General features: G+C 46.2%; 1 protein-coding gene across 3 annotated transcripts in view; it reads right to left on the minus strand.

Moving 5' to 3' along the window:
- LOC140732627 (uncharacterized) overlaps positions 1 to 24,373 on the minus strand; it is a 169,481-nt gene that overhangs the window by 142,555 nt on the left and 2,553 nt on the right. For 2 of the 3 annotated variants that reach the window (XM_073055333.1, XM_073055328.1), the window contains 2 exons: positions 22,634 to 22,780; positions 20,047 to 20,095 (listed from right to left, as the gene is read on the minus strand). In XM_073055333.1, coding sequence (XP_072911434.1) covers positions 20,047 to 20,095; positions 22,634 to 22,780 — 196 coding nt within the window. Of the gene's footprint in view, positions 1 to 18,873; positions 19,881 to 20,046; positions 20,096 to 22,633; positions 22,781 to 24,373 lie in introns of those variants that run through there. The other variant, XM_073055338.1, reaches the window with a different exon arrangement.

Raw genomic sequence — 24,373 nt, forward strand, 5'->3', positions numbered from 1 at the left:
CCCCGATGAGGGAGTCAAGGGTCCAGTTGCAGAGGGAGGTACAGTTTGCTTTTTGTGTTTGTTGATTGGAATTGCAGACATGATTGTTAAGGATCTGAGCGTATGATTATACATGTTTCTTGAACAACTTTTATGGTTGACAAAGTCAATGTGAAATCTCCTTGTAGCTTTAACGATGTTTACAGTTGACAACTCTACGTGTAACTTTTAATGTTGATGAGTTTGTTTATTTATTGAGATACGGAACGGGCCATTCTGGCGCTTTGAATCACCCCTCCCAGTAATACCCCGATTTAATCCTAGCCTAATAACGGGACTGTTTACAATCACCAATTAACCTACCAACTGTCTGTGGGAAGAAACTGGATCACTCGGATGAAACCCACATGGTCATGGGGAGAGCATGCAAACTCCTTATTGGCAGTGGTAGGAATTGAACCTGGATCGCTGTTACTACAAAGCGTTATGCCAATCACTACACTATCTTGCGACCCCAAGTGGTACACGTGTCTTTTATAGAATCAGAGTAATAGGTACTTCAGCACAGAAACAGGTCCTTTGGCCTATCTAGTCCATGCCAAACTTGCCCGATTGCATTGATCTGCACCTGCCCACTCCTCCCCACCCCATACCCCTCCTATCCATGTACATATCCATACTTCTGGAACGTTGAAATTGAACCTGCATCCACCAATCCCTCTGGCAGCTCGTTCCACATTCTCACCACCGTCTCATGTTCCTCTTAAACATTTCACCTTTCACCCTTACCTCATGGCCTCTAATTCTAGTCTCACCAAACCTCAGTGGAAGAGCCTGCTTGCACTTACCCCAACTATAGCCCTCATCATTTTATATTTTTCTATCAAATATCCCCTCATTCTCTTATGCGCGAGGGACTAAAATCCTAACCGTTTCAATCTTTCGCAGGTCCTCAAGTACTGGTAGATGTTTGTAAATTTTAACTGTATTTATTGGCATCTTTCCTGTAGGTAGAACTGCACACAATACTCCAAATTCAGCATCATCAATCTCTTACCCAGCTTCAACATAACATCCTAACTCCTGTACTTAATACGTTGGATTTATGGGTCAGTATTGCCGGAAGCCTCTGCCACACCCTCAGTGTCGTACCTTTCACCGTGCAGGTCCTACCCAGGTTTGACCTCCCGAGGCGCAACACCTTGTACTTGTCTTCATCAATTTCCATCTGCCATGTTTCAGGCCGTTTTTCCAGCTGCTCCAGATGATTGTGCAGTCCACTGCACCTCTAATTTTGGCATTATCTGCAAAGTTGCTATTCCAGTTAACCACATTATGATCCAAAACATTGGCGTAGAGGACAAGCAACAGCAAGCCAGGAACCTATCCCTGTGGCACACCACCAGTCATATGCCTTCAGTCAGAGAGACAACCATGTCTGGCTTCTCCCACAGAGCCAATATCTCATTGAATTTAGGACCTTACCTTGAATGCCAAGCTATTGAACTTTCTTGATCGACCATGTGGAGGCAAATGGCTTGTCAATGGTTTTACTAATGTCCATGTGGACAACATCCATTGCTTTACATTCATCAACTTTCCTGGCAACGTCTTCAAATCTCTATAAATAGGTCAGATACCTGTTCTCAGGGAAAAACACGACAGAAATGTTCTCACTCCCTAACTGCTCCCAATCACTCAGTGAGCTGGTCTGCACCTTCTCCCCGTGGTTACCCCGGTTTTAGCCCATCAGAGACATCCTTCACCCCCACTCCCCCCTGCAGTTCCACAAGCAGAATTTACAATTTACCTGCTTCTCCATTTTGATAATTGCTTTATTATTCTCACTTGTACTGAGGAACAGTGAGGAGCTTTAATTTGTGTGCTGTCCTGTCCTGAAAGATCATGCCTACATCAGCACCTCAGTGCAGTGCAAATGGGAAACAGAATACACAATACTGTTAGAGTTACAGAGAAAATCAGGTGCAGGTAAACAATCAGGGCCACAATGTGCTCATTGGACGTACAACAGCTCCCACAATTGTTGCCTGACCTGCTGAATGTTTCCATTATTTCCGGATTACATTTCCAATCTCCATCCCCCACTCCCTCACTCTTGGCCGAACACTTCAATATAACAATAATATATTGCCATAAATACAAGATAACTACAATAAATATTTACAACACTGATCCCTCTCACAGCAGGGAGGGATAGTTGGTGTTCACATCCCAGAAAGCAGACTTTGCCATTCCCACATCCAATCCTTTGAGAGATGTGTGGAAAGGCAGGAATTACTCCCATGAGATTGTGGATTGCGTGAAAAGCCTAGCCTTGGTATCTGCAGTTGAATGCCGGGATGCCAGGTTTTACATAACTGACCCAGGGGTCCAGAGTTTCCGCCATACATTGGACGCCTGGTAGACAAACAACCATCAATTCCAAATGGGAATTGGTTGGCCTGGAATGTCACAGAACTATACAGGCCCTTCAGATCCTCCTTGCACAGGAGAATTCAACACCCTCCCATGAATTTTTTTAAGGAGGTGACTATAATGATTGGCAACAACAGTGAGGTAGATGTTATCGCCCTACACTTTGGTTCGATCTTTGATAGGGAGAGCTGGTCCAGGGGCTCCTGAGATCCAAGGCAAGCTGGTGAATTGGTTCCAACATTAACTGGTGATGAGAAGCTGAAGGTGGAGTTGGGAGGTTGCTTCTCTGATTGATGTCTGTTACTCTGTGATGTATCAAAGGGTAACTCGTGTGATATTATAACAACTGAGTTGTGAATGTTGAAGAAATAATTGGTAGGTTTGTGGCAAAGACAAGTTGATAGTATTGTGGATGGGAGGAAAGTTGGCTTGGATACAGACCGGATGGAAAGTTGTGCAGGGAGAGGCAGATGGAGTTTAATTCAAAGGAGGGCAAGGTGATGTGTTCTGCCGTGATGGAATGGTAGAGTGGACTCAATGGGCCGAATGGCCTAATCCTGTCCCTATCTGTTATGGTCCAAATGTAAGAAAGTAGAGTGTGTGTGTGCATGTGTGATACAACTGTTTGGTCAATCTCCTTCCCTGTTTTGTAGATGCTCCCCTTGTTCACTGCCTGACACTTCATGCATTCCTCCTGTTGTACTTCAAGAATTGTTGGAACTGAAAGTGCACGGTGCTGTGTCACACTCTGATTTATTCTAAACCGGCAGCAGTGCACAAACGGCATTGGGACGACATCCTTCTGATTTCGAGACGGGACAGAATGTCGATGGCAATCTGCCTGTTATACTTGTATTAATAGTAAAACAGTGAATACATGTCAATAATAAACACGTTCATTAAGGAAAATCGACATATTTATTGTTACAAATTAATCATAAACTCTGCTCAAAATTACAATCGCAGATGAGAGAGTTCGCTTTGGAAGATTGTTGCCCATTTGGGCACACGTGATCAAAAAATTATGAAAGATATTATTCCTAATCGCTTTCACAGTCCCAGATTGAATACTTTAATTTAATAATGTATTGTCATAAATACAAGAATAATTTATAACCATAAATACTAAAATTCATACTTACAACACTGATAAACACTTATAACACTGGGAAAGTCACAGAATTTTCCGAATACAGGCACTTCAGCTCATCTTTGTAGAGTTAATTCCTGTACATCTAATTTGCCTGGGTTTTTTCAAGGTGGTAAATAAAAGTATTGATAAGGGCAGTGAGGTAGATGTTATCTACATACACTTTATTAAGATCTTTGATATGGAGGACTGGTCTGGAAGGCATTTGGAGTCCAAAGTGAGCCAGATAATTGGATCCAACATCGGCTGGTGATCAGAGTTCGATGGTAGTGATGGGAGGATACTTTTCTGATTGATGTCTGACCTGTTGTTTACCACAGGGTACCAAATGTGTGATTTTGTTACCAACTGATTTGTAAAGGGTGCAGGTATGATTGGCAGGGTTGTGGCTAAGACAAGTTGGTGGCGTTGTGGAAGGTGAGGAAGTTTGTCAAGAATTCAACTTCATCGTAGAAGAGAATTACAAGGATGAAAGGTGTCTTTCATTATGCTGGCAGCTTCCCTGAGGCAGGGGGAGTGTAGACAGAGTGTTTTCAAATGGAAATTTTAATTCTGTGTCTACCACCCCCCCCACCCCCCCACCCCCCCACAGATGCTGTCTGACCTGCTGAGAGTTTCCATCATTTCCTGATTTCATTTCCAATCTCCATCCCCCACTCCCTCACTCTGGGGTGAACACTTTAATATAACAATAACATATTGTCACAACTACAAGACAAGTACAATAAATACGTACAACACTGACCCCTCTCACAGCAGGCAGGGTATTTGGTGTTCACATCCCAGCACACCAAATTCATCATTCCGAGAGGTAGGATTGGTCGCATGAGATTTTGAACTGTGTGGAATACTACTGCATGGTATACTCTGTCCAATGCCAAGGTTTACACAGATGACCCAGGGATGCACATGCACTTGACAAGATACTGGTCAGACTGCACTGGGATCACTGTGTACAGATCAGCTGACTCCACTACAGGAAGGCTGGGGTCACATTGGAGGGAGAGCTGAGGAGATACACTATGATGTTGTTGGGATCGGGTGGTGGGGGTTTAGTCATGTGGAGTGATTGGACAGGCTGGAGCAGATTCCTCTGGAGTGTTGGAGGCTGAGTGCAGACTTGATGGATGTGCTGCTTGAGGTATCGACACTGCTGATTGTGGGATCTCACTGTGCGTCTCCATCTGGACCGACATTCTCTGACACTTTTTCTGACATTGTCTCCTGGAGGTACAACAGAGGGGAAGGTCACCGAGCGTCAGTTCACCGGGTGACAGAGATGGGTCAGAGGCAGTGAGCGAGATGGGACACCAGACGGACGGTGAGCGAGGATGCCGCAGTTGAGAGAACTGAACACTAGGATTCCCCAGGAAGCAACAAGGTCACTTACCACAGAATGAGAATCAGGACACCAAGTATAAAGACTCCCAGCAGCACCACTGTAGAATGGAAATGTTACAATTAGACTGGTTTCACCAGAAACATACTCGATCGATATGGGAAAGTCTGATACCCATCCTCCTCCCTACTCCCACATCCACATCACCATCCACACCCATCCTGGCCATACCTCCATCTAACCCATAGTCCCACATACTCCCCATCTTCACTGCCTTTTGTATCTCTCCATCTCGTCTCTAAATCACAAGTACAGGGTTCTGTAAACATGGTGTCACCGGTAGATGGGATGGTGAAGAAGGTGTTTGGCACACTGGCCTTCATCAGTCAAGGCACAGAGTACAGAAACTAGAACATTACATTGCAGTTGTACAAGACACTGGTGAGGGCTCATTTGGAATATTGTGTTGGTCAGTGTGTTTCTAGTTACTTTGAATGAAAGGTGCCATTTGGGGGGTCAGTCCAGAAGTTCACAATAACTACTGGGAAGTGTTTGATGTTTCTGGGCCTGTATTCACTGGAGTTCTGAATGATGAGGGAACGGGGGACCTTTCTATCAGGATCTGAGGAAACAGTAACAGGATAAAGGAACATATACAAAATACTGGAGGAACTCAGCAAGCCAGGCAACATTTATGGAAAAGAGTAAAGAGTTAATGTTTCATGCCGAGATCCTTCATCGGGAATGGTTTACTCTTTTCCATAGATGCTGCCTGGCCTGCCGAGTTCCTCCAACGTTTTGTGTGCATTGCTTGGATTTCCAGCATCTGCAGGTTTTCTCAATTGTGACAGGATAAAGGGACTTCACTTTGGAAATAAGATGAGGACTTGTGGAAAGTGTTGAATCTGCAGATTGAGACCAAGTCTTTAGATGGACAAAGTAGCCACTGAGTGTTTGTACATGGTCTCTGCTGCTGTAGCCCATTCACTTCAAGGTTTGACATCTTATGTGTTCAGAGATGTTCTTCTACACACCACTGTCGTAATGTCTGGTTCTTTGACTTACTGTCACCCTCCTGTTGGCTTGAACCAGTCTGGCTGTTCTCTCTGACCTCTCTCATTTTCACCCACAGAACTTTGCTGACTGGATTTTTTGGGTTTTGTGTTGTTTTCACCTATTCTGTGTAAACTCTGGAGACTGTTGTGTGTGAAAATGGCAGGAGATCAGCAGTTTCTGAGATACTCAAACACCCTGTCTGGCAACAATCAGTCCACACTTTCCACCAAAGTGCATGACCGTACACTTCCCTACACCGTGTTCCATCTGCAACCTCTTTGCACATTCTCCTAATCTGTATAAGTCCTTCCACACACTTATCTCAACACCACCTATCCCTCCACTGCTCTTTACATCATCCACAAAGCAATCAATTGACTCGAAGAATGATATATAAACAAGAAAAGAAGTGGTCCCAAGACCAAAACTTGTGCAACATCACTACTCAGTGGCAGCCAACCAGAAAAGGTCTCCCTTTATCCCCACCCCAACTCTTTGCCTCCTGCCAGTCAGCCAATCTTCTACCCATAGCAGTATCTTTCCTCTAATACCATGGGCTCTTACCATGTTTAACAGCCTCTTGTGTGGAGCGGTTTATCAAATGCCTTCTGAAAATCCAAGTAAATAGCACCCACTAACTCTCCTTTGTCCAACCTGCCTGTTATTTCCTCAAAGAGTTCCATCAAGATTTGTCAGGCAATATTTCCTCTGAAGAAAACCATGCTGACTTTGGCCTATTTTATCATGTGCCTGCAAGTATCCAGAAACCTCATCTTCAATCTTCCCAACCAATGAAGTCGGGCTATCTGAATGATCATTTCCAATGCCTCAATGTCTTCAGAACCCTGGTGTATTGTCCATGGTCCAGGTGACGTATCTACCTGCAGACCTTCCGGCTTCCCCGTCACATTCTCATTGGTAATAGCAAGAACACTCACTTCTGCCCTGACACTCAGATTTTTGGCATACTGCTGGTGTCTTACACAGTGAAGATGGATGCAAAACTCTTATAAATTACATTGGCCTCATTCGGCTTCTACATCCTAGAACAGCTCACTTCAACCTTCAGGTACAAAGTGGGAAGCCTCACCTGGAATTACTATCTCCATACGCGCACTCGTAGTGGTGTCCCGCACCTGTCTTCCGTCTGTCTCGGTGGACAGTGGGTTCCCAGATGTCATCTGTGGTGGGATAGACAGCTGGTCTACTTGTGTCCTCTGGCTGGGACCCTCCCCGCCTGAAAAACACAGTGGGTACATCTCAGAGTCGGGCGGCTGACCTTCGATCCACGCTTCTGAGGTCGGATGGGTCCCGTGGGGAGGAGCGGTGAGCTCGGTGCAAAAGGAGCAAGAGATGAGCCTGTCCCACAGAGCTGGTCTGTCCCAGGACCCAGTGACACAATCCACACACCGGACAAACATGCACTTTGGGGAGCCAGTCCTATTGGCTTGCATTCGCTCTGAAACATTTCCCATCCCTGTACCTCTCCGAGTGACTTTTAAACGTTATAATTGTACCTGCACCAGACCCTTAGTTTGGCTGCTCATTCCAGGTACGGGCCTTTTTCTGAGTGAGAAAGCTGCTTAAAACGCTGCATAACCTCGGGAGAAAGGCTATGTGTATTCACCCCATCCATGCCCCTCGTGATGACAGATAGATTATCATCATGCACCTTATCGTTTACCTGCACTCCACTTTCTCTGTTGCTGTGACACTTCTTTCTGCTTCCTGTCATTATCTTACCCTGTTCTATTGTGTAATGATCTGATCTGTTTGAACAGTGGGCAGGACAAGTTTTTCCACTATCTCGGTACACGTGACATAATGAATCAGTTCTGATTTCTAATATGATGAAGGCATTCAGGAACCTCTTAGAAGCTGATGCGATTGGGCAGAGATTGGAGGGATCTGGGCCAGCGGGCAGCGTCTGGAGCGATGGGGGTCATTGTACAGGCAGAAGAGAGGTATTTAATTATGGGTTAATTACTGGTTTAATCGATTTGACAAAGTTTATTTGGCCGAAGAGCCTGGTCCTGTGCTGAGCTGTTCTGAGTCTAGAAACCAGAGTCTCCCTCTAGTGGCACGGAGAGAATATACATCAGAATGGCGGCAGTCTGGAGTATCAGACCCTCACGGTACTCCCTCTCCCATCGGCACTTACCCGACGTGTTGTTGGAGATCTCACAGAAGACGGTGCCAGGGATACCCTGTAGCTTCAGGGTGACAACACCAGCTTCCACCCTGGCTTCCCTGGCGATCTGACAGCGGAGTTCGTTGCCTGTGCCTCTGGTGCAGTTATCCTGGAACTGTCCGAGATTGTGAAGCCACAGGATCTGCTCAGCATTCGGGGACCTGGACATTGTGCAGGGACAGTTGAGGAAGCCAGTGTTTGGAATGAACTTACAGGGGCCGTGATCACCTGCCGGGAGAGGAGTATCATGGTCAGTGGGTTCAGAGGGATGTCATCCCCCCCATCATTGAGTGGTTCCCTATACACTACCCCATCCCAGCCCCAGAGTCAGACAAACAAAGAATCTCCACCTCTCCCTACCATCCCATAATAACATACTGGAACCAGATACAGGGTGAAACTCCCTCTGCAATGTCCCATCGCCCACTCCATGGGTCAGATGAAATGCAGTTCCCTGCACACTGTCCCGTCACGGGGATCAGACACAGAATGATTCTCTCTCTACGCTATGTGTACTTACCAGCAGCAGATCCGACCGTGAACAGCAAGATACAGATTGCGATGGACCTGAGGAAAAAGATAGGTCGAGGTGAGGAGTGAACTCTACGTTACCTGACCCCACCTCAGACAGGAGTTGTCAACAACAGCCGGAGTTTAGTCATGAAACGGTCCAGTCAGCAGCCTGATCTTAAATGTGCCTTGGGCCGAATTGACGTCAGTCAACCTGCCTTTGTGCGGGCTCAGTTGTGTGTTTTTTTGACTCTATTGTGTTTTTTTACGAGGTGGAGGGTGACTGATGAAGTCTGAACAGTGGATATTGCGGACATGGATTTAGCAAGGCCTCTGACAAAGTCCCTGATGGGAAGCTCATCCAGTTTAAGGTGCGCGGGATGGAGAGCGAATCGGCTGTTTGGATTTAGAATTGGCTTGCCTACATCAGACAGAAGGTAGTGGTTGAGGGGACGTGTTCTGACTGGAAGTATTTGATCAGCGGTGTGGTGCAGGGATCCATACTGGGACCTCAGCTGAATGCGATGGTCGGTGGAATCCAGTCCCGCCAGTGTGCGTTATTGGTCGTTTGTGAGATCATATTTAAAGGGACAGTGCATGCTAATGGCCAGACCTTGCTAAAATCCATGTCGGCAGCATCCGCGCGCTCTCACAGGCATTTCAAACACGATCTCGCTGTGCAGGAACTTCCAATCATTCATTGTTTGTCAACATTGAATGAAACTTGCTGTGACCCACCCCCTAGCGCTGATTGGTAGAACATTCTAGAGTGCCCGCCCTCTCCCTGCTCCTCATCCCCCAACAGGGGCATAAAGCCTTTTCAAACACAATCTCTCTGCCCTCCCACTCCCCAACAGGGGCACACGAGCATTTCAAACACAAACACAATCTCGCTGTGCAGGAACGGCTTTCTGCCTCTGGCCCCCCCGCCATCATTTGATATGATCCCACCTCCACCGTGGATTTGAGTGCTGATCGGTACAGACTGACAACCCACCATCTACCCACCAACGTGGGTAATCAAACATTGTAGATACCGCTCTCCGCGATCCCCGCCCTCTTTCCCGGCCGATCTCTCCCTCTCCCTCTCCCGCTGCGGGCCGGGCATGTCACCGGTGCGGCTCCCGTCACCAACCTCACTCGGCCCAGAACCCCACTTCTGCAATCGCCGCCTGGTACTGTATGAAAGAACAATCCCACCGTCACGATCCCGAGACCTCTACCTGAGGGTATTTGACTGTAGGATGGCGCAGACAGACATTTTAAACACTCTCTCGCTGGACATCAGGCGGGTTTTCCGCTTTTTGCCGCGCCTTCCAAATATGAAGCTTCCAAGTGACCCCACCTCCCAGCGCTGATTGGTGGAGCCTTGTTGAGCCCGCCCCCTCTCCCTGCCCCTGACTGCGTCCTGTGGCTTCCCGCCTTCGCAGACCGGCTTCCTACGACAGGCTTTTTTCCGACATGACCATGTAACGTTTGTTTCAATTCCTGTGATCCCATTCCCACCACGGATCTGAGCGCTGATCGGTACTCACCATCTACCCACCAACGTGGTTAATCAACAAACTTTGCAGTTACCGTTCTCTGTGACCCTTCTCCCTGCTCCCACCCCCACCACCTTCCCGGCCGCTCTTTCCCTCTATTTCCGCTGCGGTCCGGGCATGTCACCGGTGCGGCTCCGTCTGGCACCCCACCTCGGCAATCGCCGCCTGGTGTTGTATGAAAGAACAATCCCACTGCCACGATCCCGGGACCTCTACCTGAGGGTATTTAACTGTAGGACGGTGCAGACAGCCATTTCAAACATAATCACGCTTGCCAAGTTACATGCCATCTTGGACAACGACTCCCATCCACTCCATAATGTACTGGTTAGGCACAGGAGTACATTCAGCCAGAGACTCATTCCACCGAGATGTAACACTGAGCGTCATAGGAAGTCATTCCTACATGTGGCCATCAAACTTTACAACTCCTCCCTCGGAGTGTCAGACTCCCTGAGCCAATAGGCTGGTCCTGGACTTATTTCCACTTGGCATGATTAATTTGTTATTATTTAATTATTTACAGTTTTATATTGCTATATTTCTTCACTATTCTTGGTTGGTGCGGCTATAACGAAACCCAATTTCCCTCGGGATCAATAAAGTATGCCTGTCTGTCTGTCTGTCTGATTTTAGCCGCACCTTCTCAACATTGGATGCGACTGCCTAAGTGGCCGCCTTGCGCTGATTGGTAGAGCCTGGTTATTCAACATCGTCATCGTAATTCATTAAATTTAAATTAACTTTGCATTCAACGCGCGAAATGACTTGGCGCTATAATATACAAACAAAATTTACCTGTAACATATTCATTTGTATCTTACTGCATTTTCAGCGGATGGGCGTCATTGGGGGGACAGAATTCAGGTACCGGGACAGAGCCAGGCCAGCATCAGATTTAGGAGATGGGATGGGCGGGGCAGTATTTCAGAAAGGCAGTGTCCATTATTAAGCACCCAACCCCTGACCCAGGACGTGCACCCTTCTCATTACTACTACAGTAAGGAGGTACAGAAGCTTGAAAGCACAGAATTAGCGTCTTCCCTCTGCCATCTGATTTCTGAATGGCCATTGAACTCATGAATACAATCTCACTTTTATTATTCCTGTTTTTGCGCTATTTTTAACTAATATATATACCTACTGTAATTCATTTTTAAAATTGTCTATATTGTGTATTGAATTATACTCCTGCTGCTAAGTTAACAGATTTCATGACATATGTGGGTGATTTAAAAACTAATTCTAACTCTACTCGCCTGGTTAATTTTCAATCACTGACACATTTTACTGAGCTTGTTTTACTTTACCGCCCTGTCAGTCTGCGTGGAAAGTGGAGAGAGCAACTGACTTGGACTCGGGATTCATCTTCTCAAATGTAAGGGTCTCACCATTAATGGTGAATGGACACTTTGATCTCCCAAAGAGCAGCACCTCACACTTGACCAAATTAAACTCCAAATACCATTTGTAGATCCATTGCCCGTATCTGTAACTGATCTACATCCCGCTCTACCCTTTACCAGACTTGTACACTGTTCACAACACCAGTCAGCTGTCTACAAACCACCCAGTTATATTCTCCTCCAAGTCATTTCTATTATCACCAACAGTGTAGGTCCCAGAGAGAGCCCTGCGGACTACCAGAGCACATGGGTCATTGGTCCATAGTTTCCAGGTTCGTTCTGATATCCCTTCCTAAATAACAGAACAGCAGCAGCCTCTCGATACTCCAGTGGCCGGAGAGGACATGAAGATATTGGTCAAAGCCCCAGCAATCTCCTCTCTTGCCTCTCTCACCAACTTGGTATACCACATCAGCCCATGGAGACGAATCAACATTCACGTTTTTCTGGTAAGATGCTTGGCAGTGTGGAGGATCGGAGGGATCTTGGGGTCCCAGCCCATAGGACATTCAAGGAGCCGTGCAGGTTGACTCTGTGGTTAAGAAGGCGCACGGTGTATTGGCCTTCATCAATCATGGAATTGAACTTAGGAGCCGGGAGGTCCCTGGTCAGACTCCAGTTGGAGTACTGTGCTCAGTTCTGGTCGCCTCACTACAGGAAGGATGTGGAAGCCATAGAAAAGGTGCAGAGGAGATTTACAAGGACGTTGCCTGGATTGGGGAGCATGTCTTATGAGAATAGGTTGAGTGAACAGGGCCTTTTCTCCTTAGAGCGATAGAGGATAAGAGGTGACCTGATAGAGGTATATAAGATTATGAGAGGAATTGATCATGTGGATAGTCAGAGGCTTTTTCCTAGGGCTGAAATGGTTGCCACAAGAAGACAAAGGTTTAAGGTGCTGGGTAGCAGGTACAGAGGAGATGTCAGGGGTAAGTTTTTTACTCAGGGGTGAGTGCTTTCGGCAACCGTGGTAGAGGCGGATACAATAGACTTTTAGATAGGTACATGGAGCTTAGTAAAATAGAGGGCTATAGATAAGGCAATTGATATCTAAGGTAGGGACATGTTCGGCACAACTTTGTGGGCTGACAGGCCTGTATTGTGCTGTAGGTTTTCTATGATTCTATGTAAAAGACCCAACACTCCCACCAGCAGTGTATATCGAGATGCCCCAGTAAATCATCTCAGTTTACACTGATCTCACTGTCCTCCTTGCAAATACTGATGGAAGTTACTCATTTAGGACCTTGCCCACAGCCTCCGGCTCCAAAACATGGGTCACATCCTTAATCCGTCAGTGTCACTACCCTCTTGCTCTTACTGTATGTGAAGAGTGTGTTGGATTCACTTCCCCCCCCCCCCCCCATACCAGGCAGTCAGCACACTTTCCACCACACATCTATAGACATTTGCTAAGGTGACTTGCCAATCATCCACAGACTCCCGAGGAAGTAGAGGCACTGCCGTGCTTTCCCAATAATATTTATATGATGGGTTTTGGACAAGTCCTCTGAGATAGTGACACCCAGGGAATTTAAACTACTGACGCTCTCCACCTCTGATCCTCCGATGATTACTGGTTCATGGACCTCTGGTTTCCCTCTCCAACAGTCTACAATCAGTTCCTTGACCTTGTTCACATTCAGTGAGAGCTTGTAGTTATAACACCAAGTTTCCTCCCTGTATGCAGATTCATCAATCCCTTTGATAGATCTCACAACACTGGTGTCATCAGCAAACTTGTATATGGTGTTGGAACTGTACTTACCACATGGGTCTCTCACAACGTCCCATGTTCCCTGACTTGGGTATCCTTATCCTCTGTACATGGAGCATACCTGTCCTGTACTCTGTGGAGTTGGTCTTTACACACCCTCCAAGTCAAGTCAAGTCACTTTTATTGTCATTTCAACCATAACTGCTGGTACAGTACACAGTAAAAATGAGACAATGTTTTTCAGAACTGAACTACATAATAACACAACACAGAAAAAAGTACACTAGACTACAGACCTACACAGGACTGCATGAAGTGTCCAAAACAATGCAAGCAGTACAATAAATAACAAAGAGAATCAGCACGGTGGAGGGCAGTAGGTTGGTGTCAGTCCAGGCTCTGCGTATTGAGGAGTCTGATAGCTTGGGGAAGAAACTGTTACATAGTCTGGCCGTGAGAGACCGAATGCTTCGGTGCCTTTTTCCCAGATGGCAGGAGGGAGAAGAGATTATGTGAGGGATGCGTGGGGTCCTTCATAATGCTGTTTCCTTTGCAGATGCAGCGTGTACTGTAAATGTCTGTCATGGCATGAAGAGAGACCCCAATGATCTTCTCAGCTGACCTCACTATCCGCTGCAGGGTCTTGCGATCCGAGGTGGTGCAATTTCCAAACCAGGCAGTGATGCAGCTGCTCAGGATGCTCTCAATACAACCCCTGTGGAATGTGATGAGGATTTGAGGTGGGAGATGGACTTTCCTCAGACTTCGCAGAAAGTAGAGATGCTGATGGGTTTTCTTTGCTATGGAGCTGGTGTTGAGGGATCAGGTGAGATTGCCAGATGAACATGAAGAATTTTGATGCTCTTCAGGATCTCTACCGAAGAGCCATCGATCTTCAGAGGGGAGTGGTCGCTCCATGCCCTTCTGAAGTCAGCAACCATCTCTTTTGTTTTGTTCACATTCATAGACAGGTTGTTGGCTCTGCACCAGTCCGTTAGCCACTGTACCTCCTCTCTGTAAGCTCACTAGTCGTTCTTGCTGATGAGACCCACCACGGTCGTGTCATCAGTGAACTTGATACCTGTCCTCGGACGTGGACTTGCCTAAAGACAACTGTTCCCAGTTGACTCTCCCTAGTTCCTGCCTCAATGTCTTGTAACTGGCTGTGTTGTTATTTAATAGTATAGCACGATCTGAACTTGCCTTTATCTATAGCTATCTTAAAACTTGTGGTTACTGTTCCCTGACAATTCTCCAATGGGAAGTCTGTCATCTGGCCAGGCTTATTACACAACCCCAGGTCCAGTATCAATCCTTCTGGATGCAACTATCAAACGCTGTCCTCTTTAATCTCTTGCACTAAGGTCTGTCTATATTGGAGCAATTGGAATCACCCACGACAACAGAATGATTGTACCTTCATTATTTTGAGTAGACTCCCCAGTCCCTTCCAAACTACTGTCCCAAGTAACTACTGGGTGCACTGGGGAAGCTGTGAGACAAGAGTGTAAGACACAGGGGTGGTACCGTAGTGTAGTGGTAGCACAACGTTTTACAGTACAGGCTCATGGGTTCAATTCCCACCGAGGCCGGTACGTCCTCCTTGTGACCGTGTGTGTTTCCTTCGGGACTGGCTCCCATCACGGGATGTGTCGTCAGTACTGATATCTGACCCCCTTCGCCAACCCAACTCATCACAACTGTTTCGGCAATAACGGTCCGGTAGGGTCTGACAGTACAACCCCACCGTCATGATCCCAGAACTTTACCTGAGGGTATTCAGCTGTGGGATGATGCCGTGCACCTGGGGAATGGGGCAAATCCTCCAATCTCCATCACTGCCTGTGGGGAAGCACCAGCTCTACTGCTAGACTCAGCCACATTTGAGGCTTCCGAGCAGACCCCGCCCCGAGTACAGCTTGTTGTCACTCACGATTCAGGTCATCTAAACATCAGGGTGATCAACAAACTTCAGGGCGTGAAAAAGATTTTGGCGCCACAATGCACAAGTAAACTTTTCCTGTAACATGTTGCTTTGTGTCTTGTACACGGGGATAGGGGAAAAGACTGGGAGAGTAGATGGGATCCAGTGAGTAGGGGAGAGACCCACTCACTGCTGGGGTCATTTAACCCCTTCTGAACCCAACTCCTCCAGTAGTTCACTCCAAGGCCCAGGTTCAGAACGAGAACCTGCCCCTCAGTTTCTGTTGATCTGCCCCTATCTGACCTTGTTTTGTGGCAGCTGTCCATTACAATACATAATAATAAAAATACTATAAATTGCAATAAGAATATATATAAAAATAGCTCAAACAGAGAGCAAAACAATGATGAGGAAGTGTACATGGGTTGATTGTCGATTCAGAAATCTAATGGTGAAGGGGGAGCTGTTCCTGAAATTCAGGTGTGTAACCTTAGGCTCTGAACGTCCTCCTTGATGGTAGCAATGAAGGTTGTTATTGTGATACCACTTATCCAGCTGATTTATCTCACTCTTGAATGCCTCCTTGTCACCATCTGATACTCTGCCAATAATAGATAGATAGATAGATACTTTATTCATCCCCATGGGGAAATTCAACATTTTTCCAATGTCCCATACACTTATTGTATCAAAAACCAATTACATACAATACTTAACTCAGTATAAATATGATATGCATCTAAAATCACCCTCTCAAAAAAAGCATTAATAAAAAGCTTTTAAAAAGCTCTTAAATAGTTTACTAAAATACATTGAATGGTAACTTAAGCTCAGTCATAACCCCGGCACTTTAACATATCTTTCCCCTGGCGGTTGAATTGTAAAGCCGAATGGCATTGGGGAGTAATGATCTCTTCATCCTGTCTGAGGAGCATTGCATCGATAGCAACCTGTCGCTGAAACTGCTTCTCTGTCTCTGGATGGTGCTATGTAGAGGATGTTCAGGGTTTTCCATGATTGACCGTAGCCTACTCAGCGCCCTTCGCTCTGCTACCGATGTCATACTCTCCAGTTCTGTGACCACGACAGAGCCCGCCTTCCTTACAAGCTTATTAAGATGTGAGGCGTCCCTCTTCTTAATGCTGCCTCCCCAACACGCCACCACAAAGAAGAGGGCGCTCTCCACAACTGACCTATAGAACATCTTCAGCATCTCACTACAAACATTGAATGACGCCAACCTTCTAAGGAAGTACAGTCGACTCTGTGCCTTCCTGCACAAGGCATCTGTATTGGCAGTCCAGTCTAGCTTCTTGTCTAACTGCACTCCCAGATACTTGTAGGTCTTAACCTGCTCCACACATTCTCCATTAATGATCACTGGCTCCATATGAGGCCTAGATCTCCTAAAGTCCACCACCATCTCCTTGGTCTTGGTGATATTGAGACGCAGGTAGTTTGAGTTGCACCATATCACAAAGTCCTGTATCAGTTTCCTATACGCTTCCTCCTGTCCATTCCTGACACACCCCACTATGGCCGTGTCATCAGCGAACTTCTGCACATGGCAGGACTCCGAGTTATATTGGAAGTCTGATGTGTACAGGGTGAACAGGACCGGAGAGAGCACGGTCCCCTGCGGCGCTCCTGTGCTGCTGACCACCATGTCAGACCTACAATCTCCCAATTGCACATTCTGAGGTCTATCTGTCAAGTAGTCCACTATCCAAGCCACCATGTGAGAGTCTACTCCCATCTCCGTTAGTTTGTGCCTTAAGATCCTGGGCTGGATGGTGTTAAAGGCACTAGAGAAGTCCAGGAATGTAATCCTCACATACAATCAGGAATGTAATAGTTGTGTCATCAGCAAATTTATGGCTGGCATTTGAGCTGTGCCTAGCGGCACAGTCATGGGTGTAGAGAGAGCAGAGCAGTGGGCTAAGCACACACCCCTGAGGTGTGACAGTGTTGGGTGTCAACGAGGTAGAGATGTTCTTTCTGATCCACACTGACTGCGGTGCCCCGATGAGGGAGTCAAGGGTCCAGTTGCAGAGGGAGGTACAGTTTGCTTTTTGAGTTTGTTGATTGGAATTGCATACATGATTGTTAAGGATCTGAGCGTATGATTATACATGTATCGTGAACAACTTTTACTGTTGACAAAGTCAATGTGAAATCTCCTCATAGCTTTAACAATGTTTACAGTTGCCAACTCTACGTGTAACTTTTAATGTTGATGAGTTTGTTTATTTATTGAGATACAGCACGGAACGGGCCCTTCTGGTGCTTGGAGACACACCACCCAGTAATACCCTGATTTAATCCTAGCCTAATCACGGGACAGTTTACAATCACTAATTAACCTACCAACTGTCTGTGGGAGGAAACTGGATCACCCGGATGAAACCCACATGGTCATGGGGAGAGAATGCAAACTCCTTACTGGCAGTGGTGGGAATTGAACCTGTTTCGCTGGTGCAGGAATAACTCCCATGAGATTGTGGACTGCGTGAAAAGCCCATGCTTAGTATCTGCAATTGAATGCCTGGAAGCCCGGTTTTACATAACTGACCCAGGGGTGCACATGCACCCAGGGGTCCAGAGTTTCCCCCATACATCGGACGCTTCGTAGACAAACAATCATCAATTCCAAATGGGAATTGGTTGGCCTGGAATGTCACAGAACTATACAGGCCCTTCAGATCCTCCTTGCACAGGAGAATTCAACACCCTCCCATTAATTTTTGGATTGACAAGGACAAGGATTGACAACAACAGTGAGGTGGATGTTATCGACATACACTTTGGTTAGATCTTTGATAGGGAGAGCTGGTCCAGGGGCTCTTGAGGTCCAAGGTAAACTGGTTAATTGGTGACCAGAAGTTGAAGGTAGAGTTGGGAGGTTGCTTCTCTGATTGATGTGTGTTACTCTGTGATGTATCAAAGGGTAACTTATGTGATATGATAATAAATCAGTTGTGTGTGAACGGTGAAGATATAATTGGTAGGTTTGTGTCAAAGACAAGTTGATGGTCTTGTGGATGGGAGGAAAGTTGGCTTGGATACAGATCGGATGGAGGGTAGTGCAGAGAGGGGCAGATGGAGTTTAATACAAAGGAGTGCAATGCGATGTGTTCTGCCATGATGGAATGGAAGAGTGGACTCAATGGGCCGAGTGGCCTAATCCTGTCCCTATCTATTATGGTCCAAATGTAAGAAAGTAGAGTGTATGTGTGTGCGTGTGAGTGTGAGTGTGTGCATGTGTGATACAACTGTTTGGTCAATCTCCTTCCCTGTTTTGTAGATGCTCCCCTTGTTCACTGCCTGACACTTCATGCATTCCTCCTGTTGTACTTCAAGAATTGTTGGAGCTGAAAGTGCACGGTGCTGTGTCACACTCTGATTTATTCTAACCCTGCAGCAGTGCACAAACGGCTTTGGGACAACCTCCTTCTGATTTCAAGACGGGACAGAATGTCGATGGCAATCTGCCTGTTATACTTGTATTAATAGTAAAACAGTGAATACATGTCCATAACGAACACAGCATTCTTTAAGGAAAAAGTACATATTTATTGTTACAAATTAATCATAAACTCTGCTCAAAATTACAATGGCACACAAGAGAGTTCACTTTAGAAGATTGTTGCCTATTTCGGCACACGTGATCAAAAAATTATAAAAGATATTATTCCTAATCTCTTTCCACAGTCCCTCAATCCAGTTGAATACTTTAATACTGTATTGTCATAAATACAAGAATAATTTATAACCCATAAATACTAAAATTCATATCATAACACTGATCCCTCTCACACCAGGGGTCAGTTTTGTTCACAGTCAATAAAATTACCTCTGTCATTCACATATATTTGGGAAAGAGGCAGGAATTACTTCCAGGAGATCCCGGACAGTGTGCAAATCCCACACCTGGGCTTGCAGAGCTGACCCAGAGTTGCATGCCCACCCAGGGGTCTGTAGATTCCCTTATACATGGCACATCCTGGGAGATGTGCAATTTACAAGGGACAACTGTGGATCTGACTGGCTTTTGGCTGGGAAAGTCACAGAGTTTTCCAGATACAGGCACTTCAGCTCATCTTTGTAGAGTTAATTCCTGTCCATCTAATTTGCCTGGGTCTTTTTAAGGTGGTAAATAAAATGATTTATAAGGGCAGTGAGGTAGATGTTATCTGCATACACTTTTGTAAGATCTTGGATATGGAGGACTGGTCTGGAAGGCACTTGGAGTCCAAGGTGAGCCAGATAATTGGATCCAACATTGGCTGGTGATCAGAAATCGAAGGTAGTGGTGGGAAGATACTTTTCTGATTGATGTTGGACCACAGGGTGCCAAATCTGTGATTTGTTACCAACTGAGTTTTTTTTATTAAACAAAATATACTTTTTCAAAAATAAATTATATACAATAAACCATGCAATGACTTTCAATCCTTTACAACTGTTTCCATTGCTGTCTTTACATTTTCACACTTTTCGCCACCCACGTGGCACTCTGTTATTCCATATTTACATACACTTGTTCAGGGGTATACATCCCGCCCCCCTACCCCATGCGCATCTCCAGATAGGCCATCATTCTTGGACACATTTCCTGACGTTGTCTCCTGGAGGTACAACAGAGGGGAAGGTCACTGAGAGTCTGTTCACCGAGCGACAGAGATGGGTCAGAGGCGGTGCGCGATGTAGGGCATCGGACAGGCCGTGAGCGAGGATGTCGTAGTTGAGAGAACTGAACACTAGGATTCCCCAGGAAATAACAAGGTCACTTACCACAGATTGAGAACCGGGACAGCAAGCATAATGACTCCCAGCAGCACCACTGTAGAATGGAAATGTTACAATTAGACTGGTTTCACCAGAAACAAACTCGATTGATATGAAAAGATCTGATACCCAACCTCCTCCCCACTCCCATGGCTGCATCACCATCCACACCCATCCCAGCCATACCTCCATCCATCCCATAGTCCCACTTACTCCCCATCTTCACTGCCTTTTGTATCTCTCCATCACGTTTATAAATCATAGGTACAGGGTTCTGTAAACATGGTGTCACCGGTAGACAGGATGGTGAAGAAGGTGTTTGGCACACTGGCCTTCATCAGTCAAGGCACAGAGTACAGAAACTAGAACATTACATTGCAGTTGTACAAGACACTGGTGAGGGTTCATTTGGAATATTGTGTTGGTCAGTGTGTTTCTAGTTACTTTGAATGAAAGGTGGCATTTGGGGGGATGGGCAGTCCAGAAGTTCACAATAACTGCTGGGAAGTGTTTGATGTTTCTGGGCCTGTGTTCGCTGGAGTTCTGAATGATGAGGGAACGGGGGACTTTTCTATCAGGATCTGAGGAAACAGTAACAGGATAAAGGAACATATACAAAATACTGGAGGAACTCAGCAAGCCAGGCAACATTTATGGAAAAGAGTAAACAGTCAACGTTTCATGCCGAGACCCTTCATTGGGAATAGTTTACTGTTTTCCATAGATGCTGCCTGGCCTGCCGAGTTCCTCCAACATTTTGTGTGTGTAGTTTGAATTCCAGCATCTGTAGTTTTTCTCTTGTTTGTGACAGGATAAAGGGAAGTCACTTTGGAAATAAGATGAGGAAATTTGTCATTCCGAAAGTGTTGGATCTGCAGATTGAGACCAAGTCATTAGATGGACAAAGTAGCCACTTGAGTGTATGTACATGGTCTCTGCTGCTGTCACGCATCCACTTCAAGGATTGACATCTCATGCGTTCAAAGATGCTCTGCTACACACCACTGTCTCACTGTGACTTACTGCCGCCCTCCTGTGCGCTTGAACCAGTCTGGCCGTACTCTTCTGACCTCCCTCATTAACAAAGCATTTTCACCCACAGAACTGTTGCTGACTGGATTTTGTTTTGTTTTGTTTTCAAATATTCTGTGTAAACCCTGGAGACTGTTGTGTGTGAAAATGCCAGGAGATCAGCAGTTTCTGAGATACTCAAACACCCTGTCTGGCAACAATCAGTCCACACTTTCTACCAAAGTGCATGACCATACACTTCCCTACACCGTGTTCCATCTGCAACCTCTTTGCACATTCTCTGAATCTGTTCAAGACCTTTCCAAGACACTTCTTGTTTCCTCAACGCTACCTACTCCTCCACTTCTATTTGTGTAATCAACATACCTGGCCACAAAGCGATTTCAATACAACAACGATAACTACATCAGCACTCATGAACTGAAAGAAACTTTGTACTTTTCTATGACAATTCATTTACCCCTAGACATCGATGGAGTTTGTTTATTATTGATTATTCTTTCTACACTTTTAGGTATATTACTGCTAACTTGTGTTATATGTATAATTGCATTATTGGTATTGTTTTGCTTATTTTACTAATAAACACTTTTGATATATAGTACCACCAGACTCCAACGGATTCTTCTTTCTCTGCTGGTCAGACACCCAGTTACGGGGTACGTAACTCAACATACCTGGCCACAAAGCAATCAATTCCCTGAAGCAAACCAATGATATGCAACGAGAAAAGAAGTGGTCCCAACACTAAAACTTGTGGAACACCCTACTCACTGGCAGCCAAGCAGAAATGTCTCCTTTTTCCACCCCTCCAACTCTTATCCCCTTGCCCTTCAGCCAATCTTCTATCCATAGCAGAATCTTTCCTGTAATACCATGAGCTCTTATCATCTTTAGCAGTCTCATGTGTGGCAGCTTATCAAAGGCTTTCTGAAATTCCAAGTAAACAACACCCACTGGCTCTCCTTTGTCCAACCTGCCTGTTATTTCCCAAAGAATTCCATCAAGATTTGTCAGGCAAGATTTCCTCTGAAGGAACCCATGATGACTTTGGCCTATTTAATCATGTGCCTGCAAGTATCGAGAAACCTCATCCTCAACCTTCCCAACCAGTGAAGTCGGGCTAACTGAACGATCATTTCCAATGCCTCAATGTCTTCAGAACCCTGGTGTATCGTCCATGGTCCAGGTGACGTATCTACCTGCAGACCTTCCAGCTTCCCAGTCACATTCTCATTAGAAATAGCAATGACACTCACTTCTGCACCGACACTCTCGGATTTTTGGCATACTGCTGGTATCTTACACAGTGAAGTTAGATGCAAAATACATATTGATTTGATTGCAAATTTCTATGTCACACATTACTACTTCTCCAGCCTAATTTTCCATGGTCCAACATTTATTCTTGACTCTCATGGAGAAGGTGGGAGGATAGGACTGAGAAAAATCACCCATGCCAGAATGGAGCAGAGGACTCAATGGGCTGAATGGCCTCATTCTGCTCCTACATCCTAGAACAGCTCACTTCAGTCTTCAGGTACGGAAGGGGAAGGCTCACCTGGAATTACTATCCACACATTTGCACTCGTAGTGGTGTCCTCCACCTCTCTTCCGTCTGTCCCGGTGGTCACTGGCTTCTGAGATGTCATCTGTGGTGGTATAGACAACCGGTCTGCTTGTATCCTCTGGCCAGGACACTCCACACCTGCAAAACACGGCGGGTACACCTCAGAACCGAGTTGCTGTCCTTAGATCCGCACTTCTCCGAGGTCGGACGAGTCCTGTGGGGAGGAGCGGTGAGCTCGGTGCAAAGGGAGCAAGGGATGAGCCTGTCCACCAGAGCTGGTCTGTCCCAGGACAGCGACATAATCATAACCAGAGAAACAGGCCCTTTGGGGCACAAACCAACAGAGCCAGTCCTATTGGCCTGCATTTATTCCAAAACCTTTCCAATCCATGTCCCTTTCTGAGTGACTTATTTCTTGTTAATGAACCTGCATAAAGACCATATTTTGGCTGCTTATTCCAGGTATGGACCTTCTGCCGGGTGAAAGTGCTGCTTAAACCTCTGCATAACCTTATTCACCCCATCCATGCCCCTCGTCTCGATAGATAGAAGACAGCCACATCATCCCCCCATTGTCGAGATGCTTAACACTAGAGGGTAGACATTTAACCAAAATTGGTAACTTTATTTGATTTTTACTGTTAATGTTTTGGAAATCACCGTGAGTGATAGACTGCTGAATGAGCCAACAAGGATGATGGGGGAAGCGGATACCAGAGTTCAGATGTTCTTACAACATTTGTAGAGAGACACATGAATGTATAGAGAATGGATGGATGTGGACATTGTGTAGACAGCAGGGATTTGTCATGGTCTGGTCTGTGAAATCCGCATTCCAGTTCACGGTCCGGTCGATAGCCCTTATTCCAGATTTTCCGGTTTCCCCCAGTTTCTGTTGAGGCAACTGATTCTCGTTTAGGCTGGCTTCATAAATAGCTTCAGGATTCAGCCTCTGGCTGCTGGATTGTTCCTGTCCAAATCCCTTCCCTTCACCTTCCCTTCCCTTCCCCTTCCCTTCCCCTTCCGCCTGGAGCCTCACCTTACCTGTAACCCCCGCCTTCACTGGTGTCAAGTTCAACCACCGGAGTAAGATGAGGAACTGTCTCTGTGTCCATGCCTCCGCTAGGTACGTCCAGCTGTTTGCCGCTACCTAGCGTTGGGAACTATCTTTGTGTCCATGCCTTTGTTAGGTAGGTCCGGCCGTTTGCCGCTACCTAATGTTGGGAACCATCTTGTCGTATTCTGCATTCTGTGTAATGAGTCCCAGCCCTACATCGTGTACCCAAGGAGGGGTCTCGGCTCTATGTTCCATGATCCTCTCTCTTCCTCAACCGTGGCTCTGTATTCCTGTCTCTTCCTCGACCAAGTTAAGGCTTCGGGTTCTCGTCCAGTCCTAGTCACGTCCAAGAATCTTGTCCTGTCCAAGCAACAGCTTTGTCTTTTCATCTTGTCCATGTGTCTCACCCAGCCCAGTGCTGGGGTTCCCTTGTCCTGAGCTGGGGTTCCCTTGTCCTGTCCAGGAGTCTCACGTCCAGTCCTGTTGCCTCTCCTTGTCCTGTAGCCACGTCTTGTTCTTGCCTAGTTCTGGAATCCGAGCCCAAATCAAGACCCAGGTTCTGGGTCCTTGTCCAGTCTCTGGCTCGGAGTCCAAGCCCAGACTCCTAGTTCCCAGTTCCATGTCCTGGTTCCGCTATCCTCGTCAAGTCCCAGCCCAGGCCCAGAGTCCTTGTC

The sequence above is a fragment of the Hemitrygon akajei genome, chromosome 1, assembly GCF_048418815.1.
Source record: "Hemitrygon akajei chromosome 1, sHemAka1.3, whole genome shotgun sequence".
In the NCBI taxonomy this organism is placed as follows: domain Eukaryota; kingdom Metazoa; phylum Chordata; class Chondrichthyes; order Myliobatiformes; family Dasyatidae; genus Hemitrygon; species Hemitrygon akajei.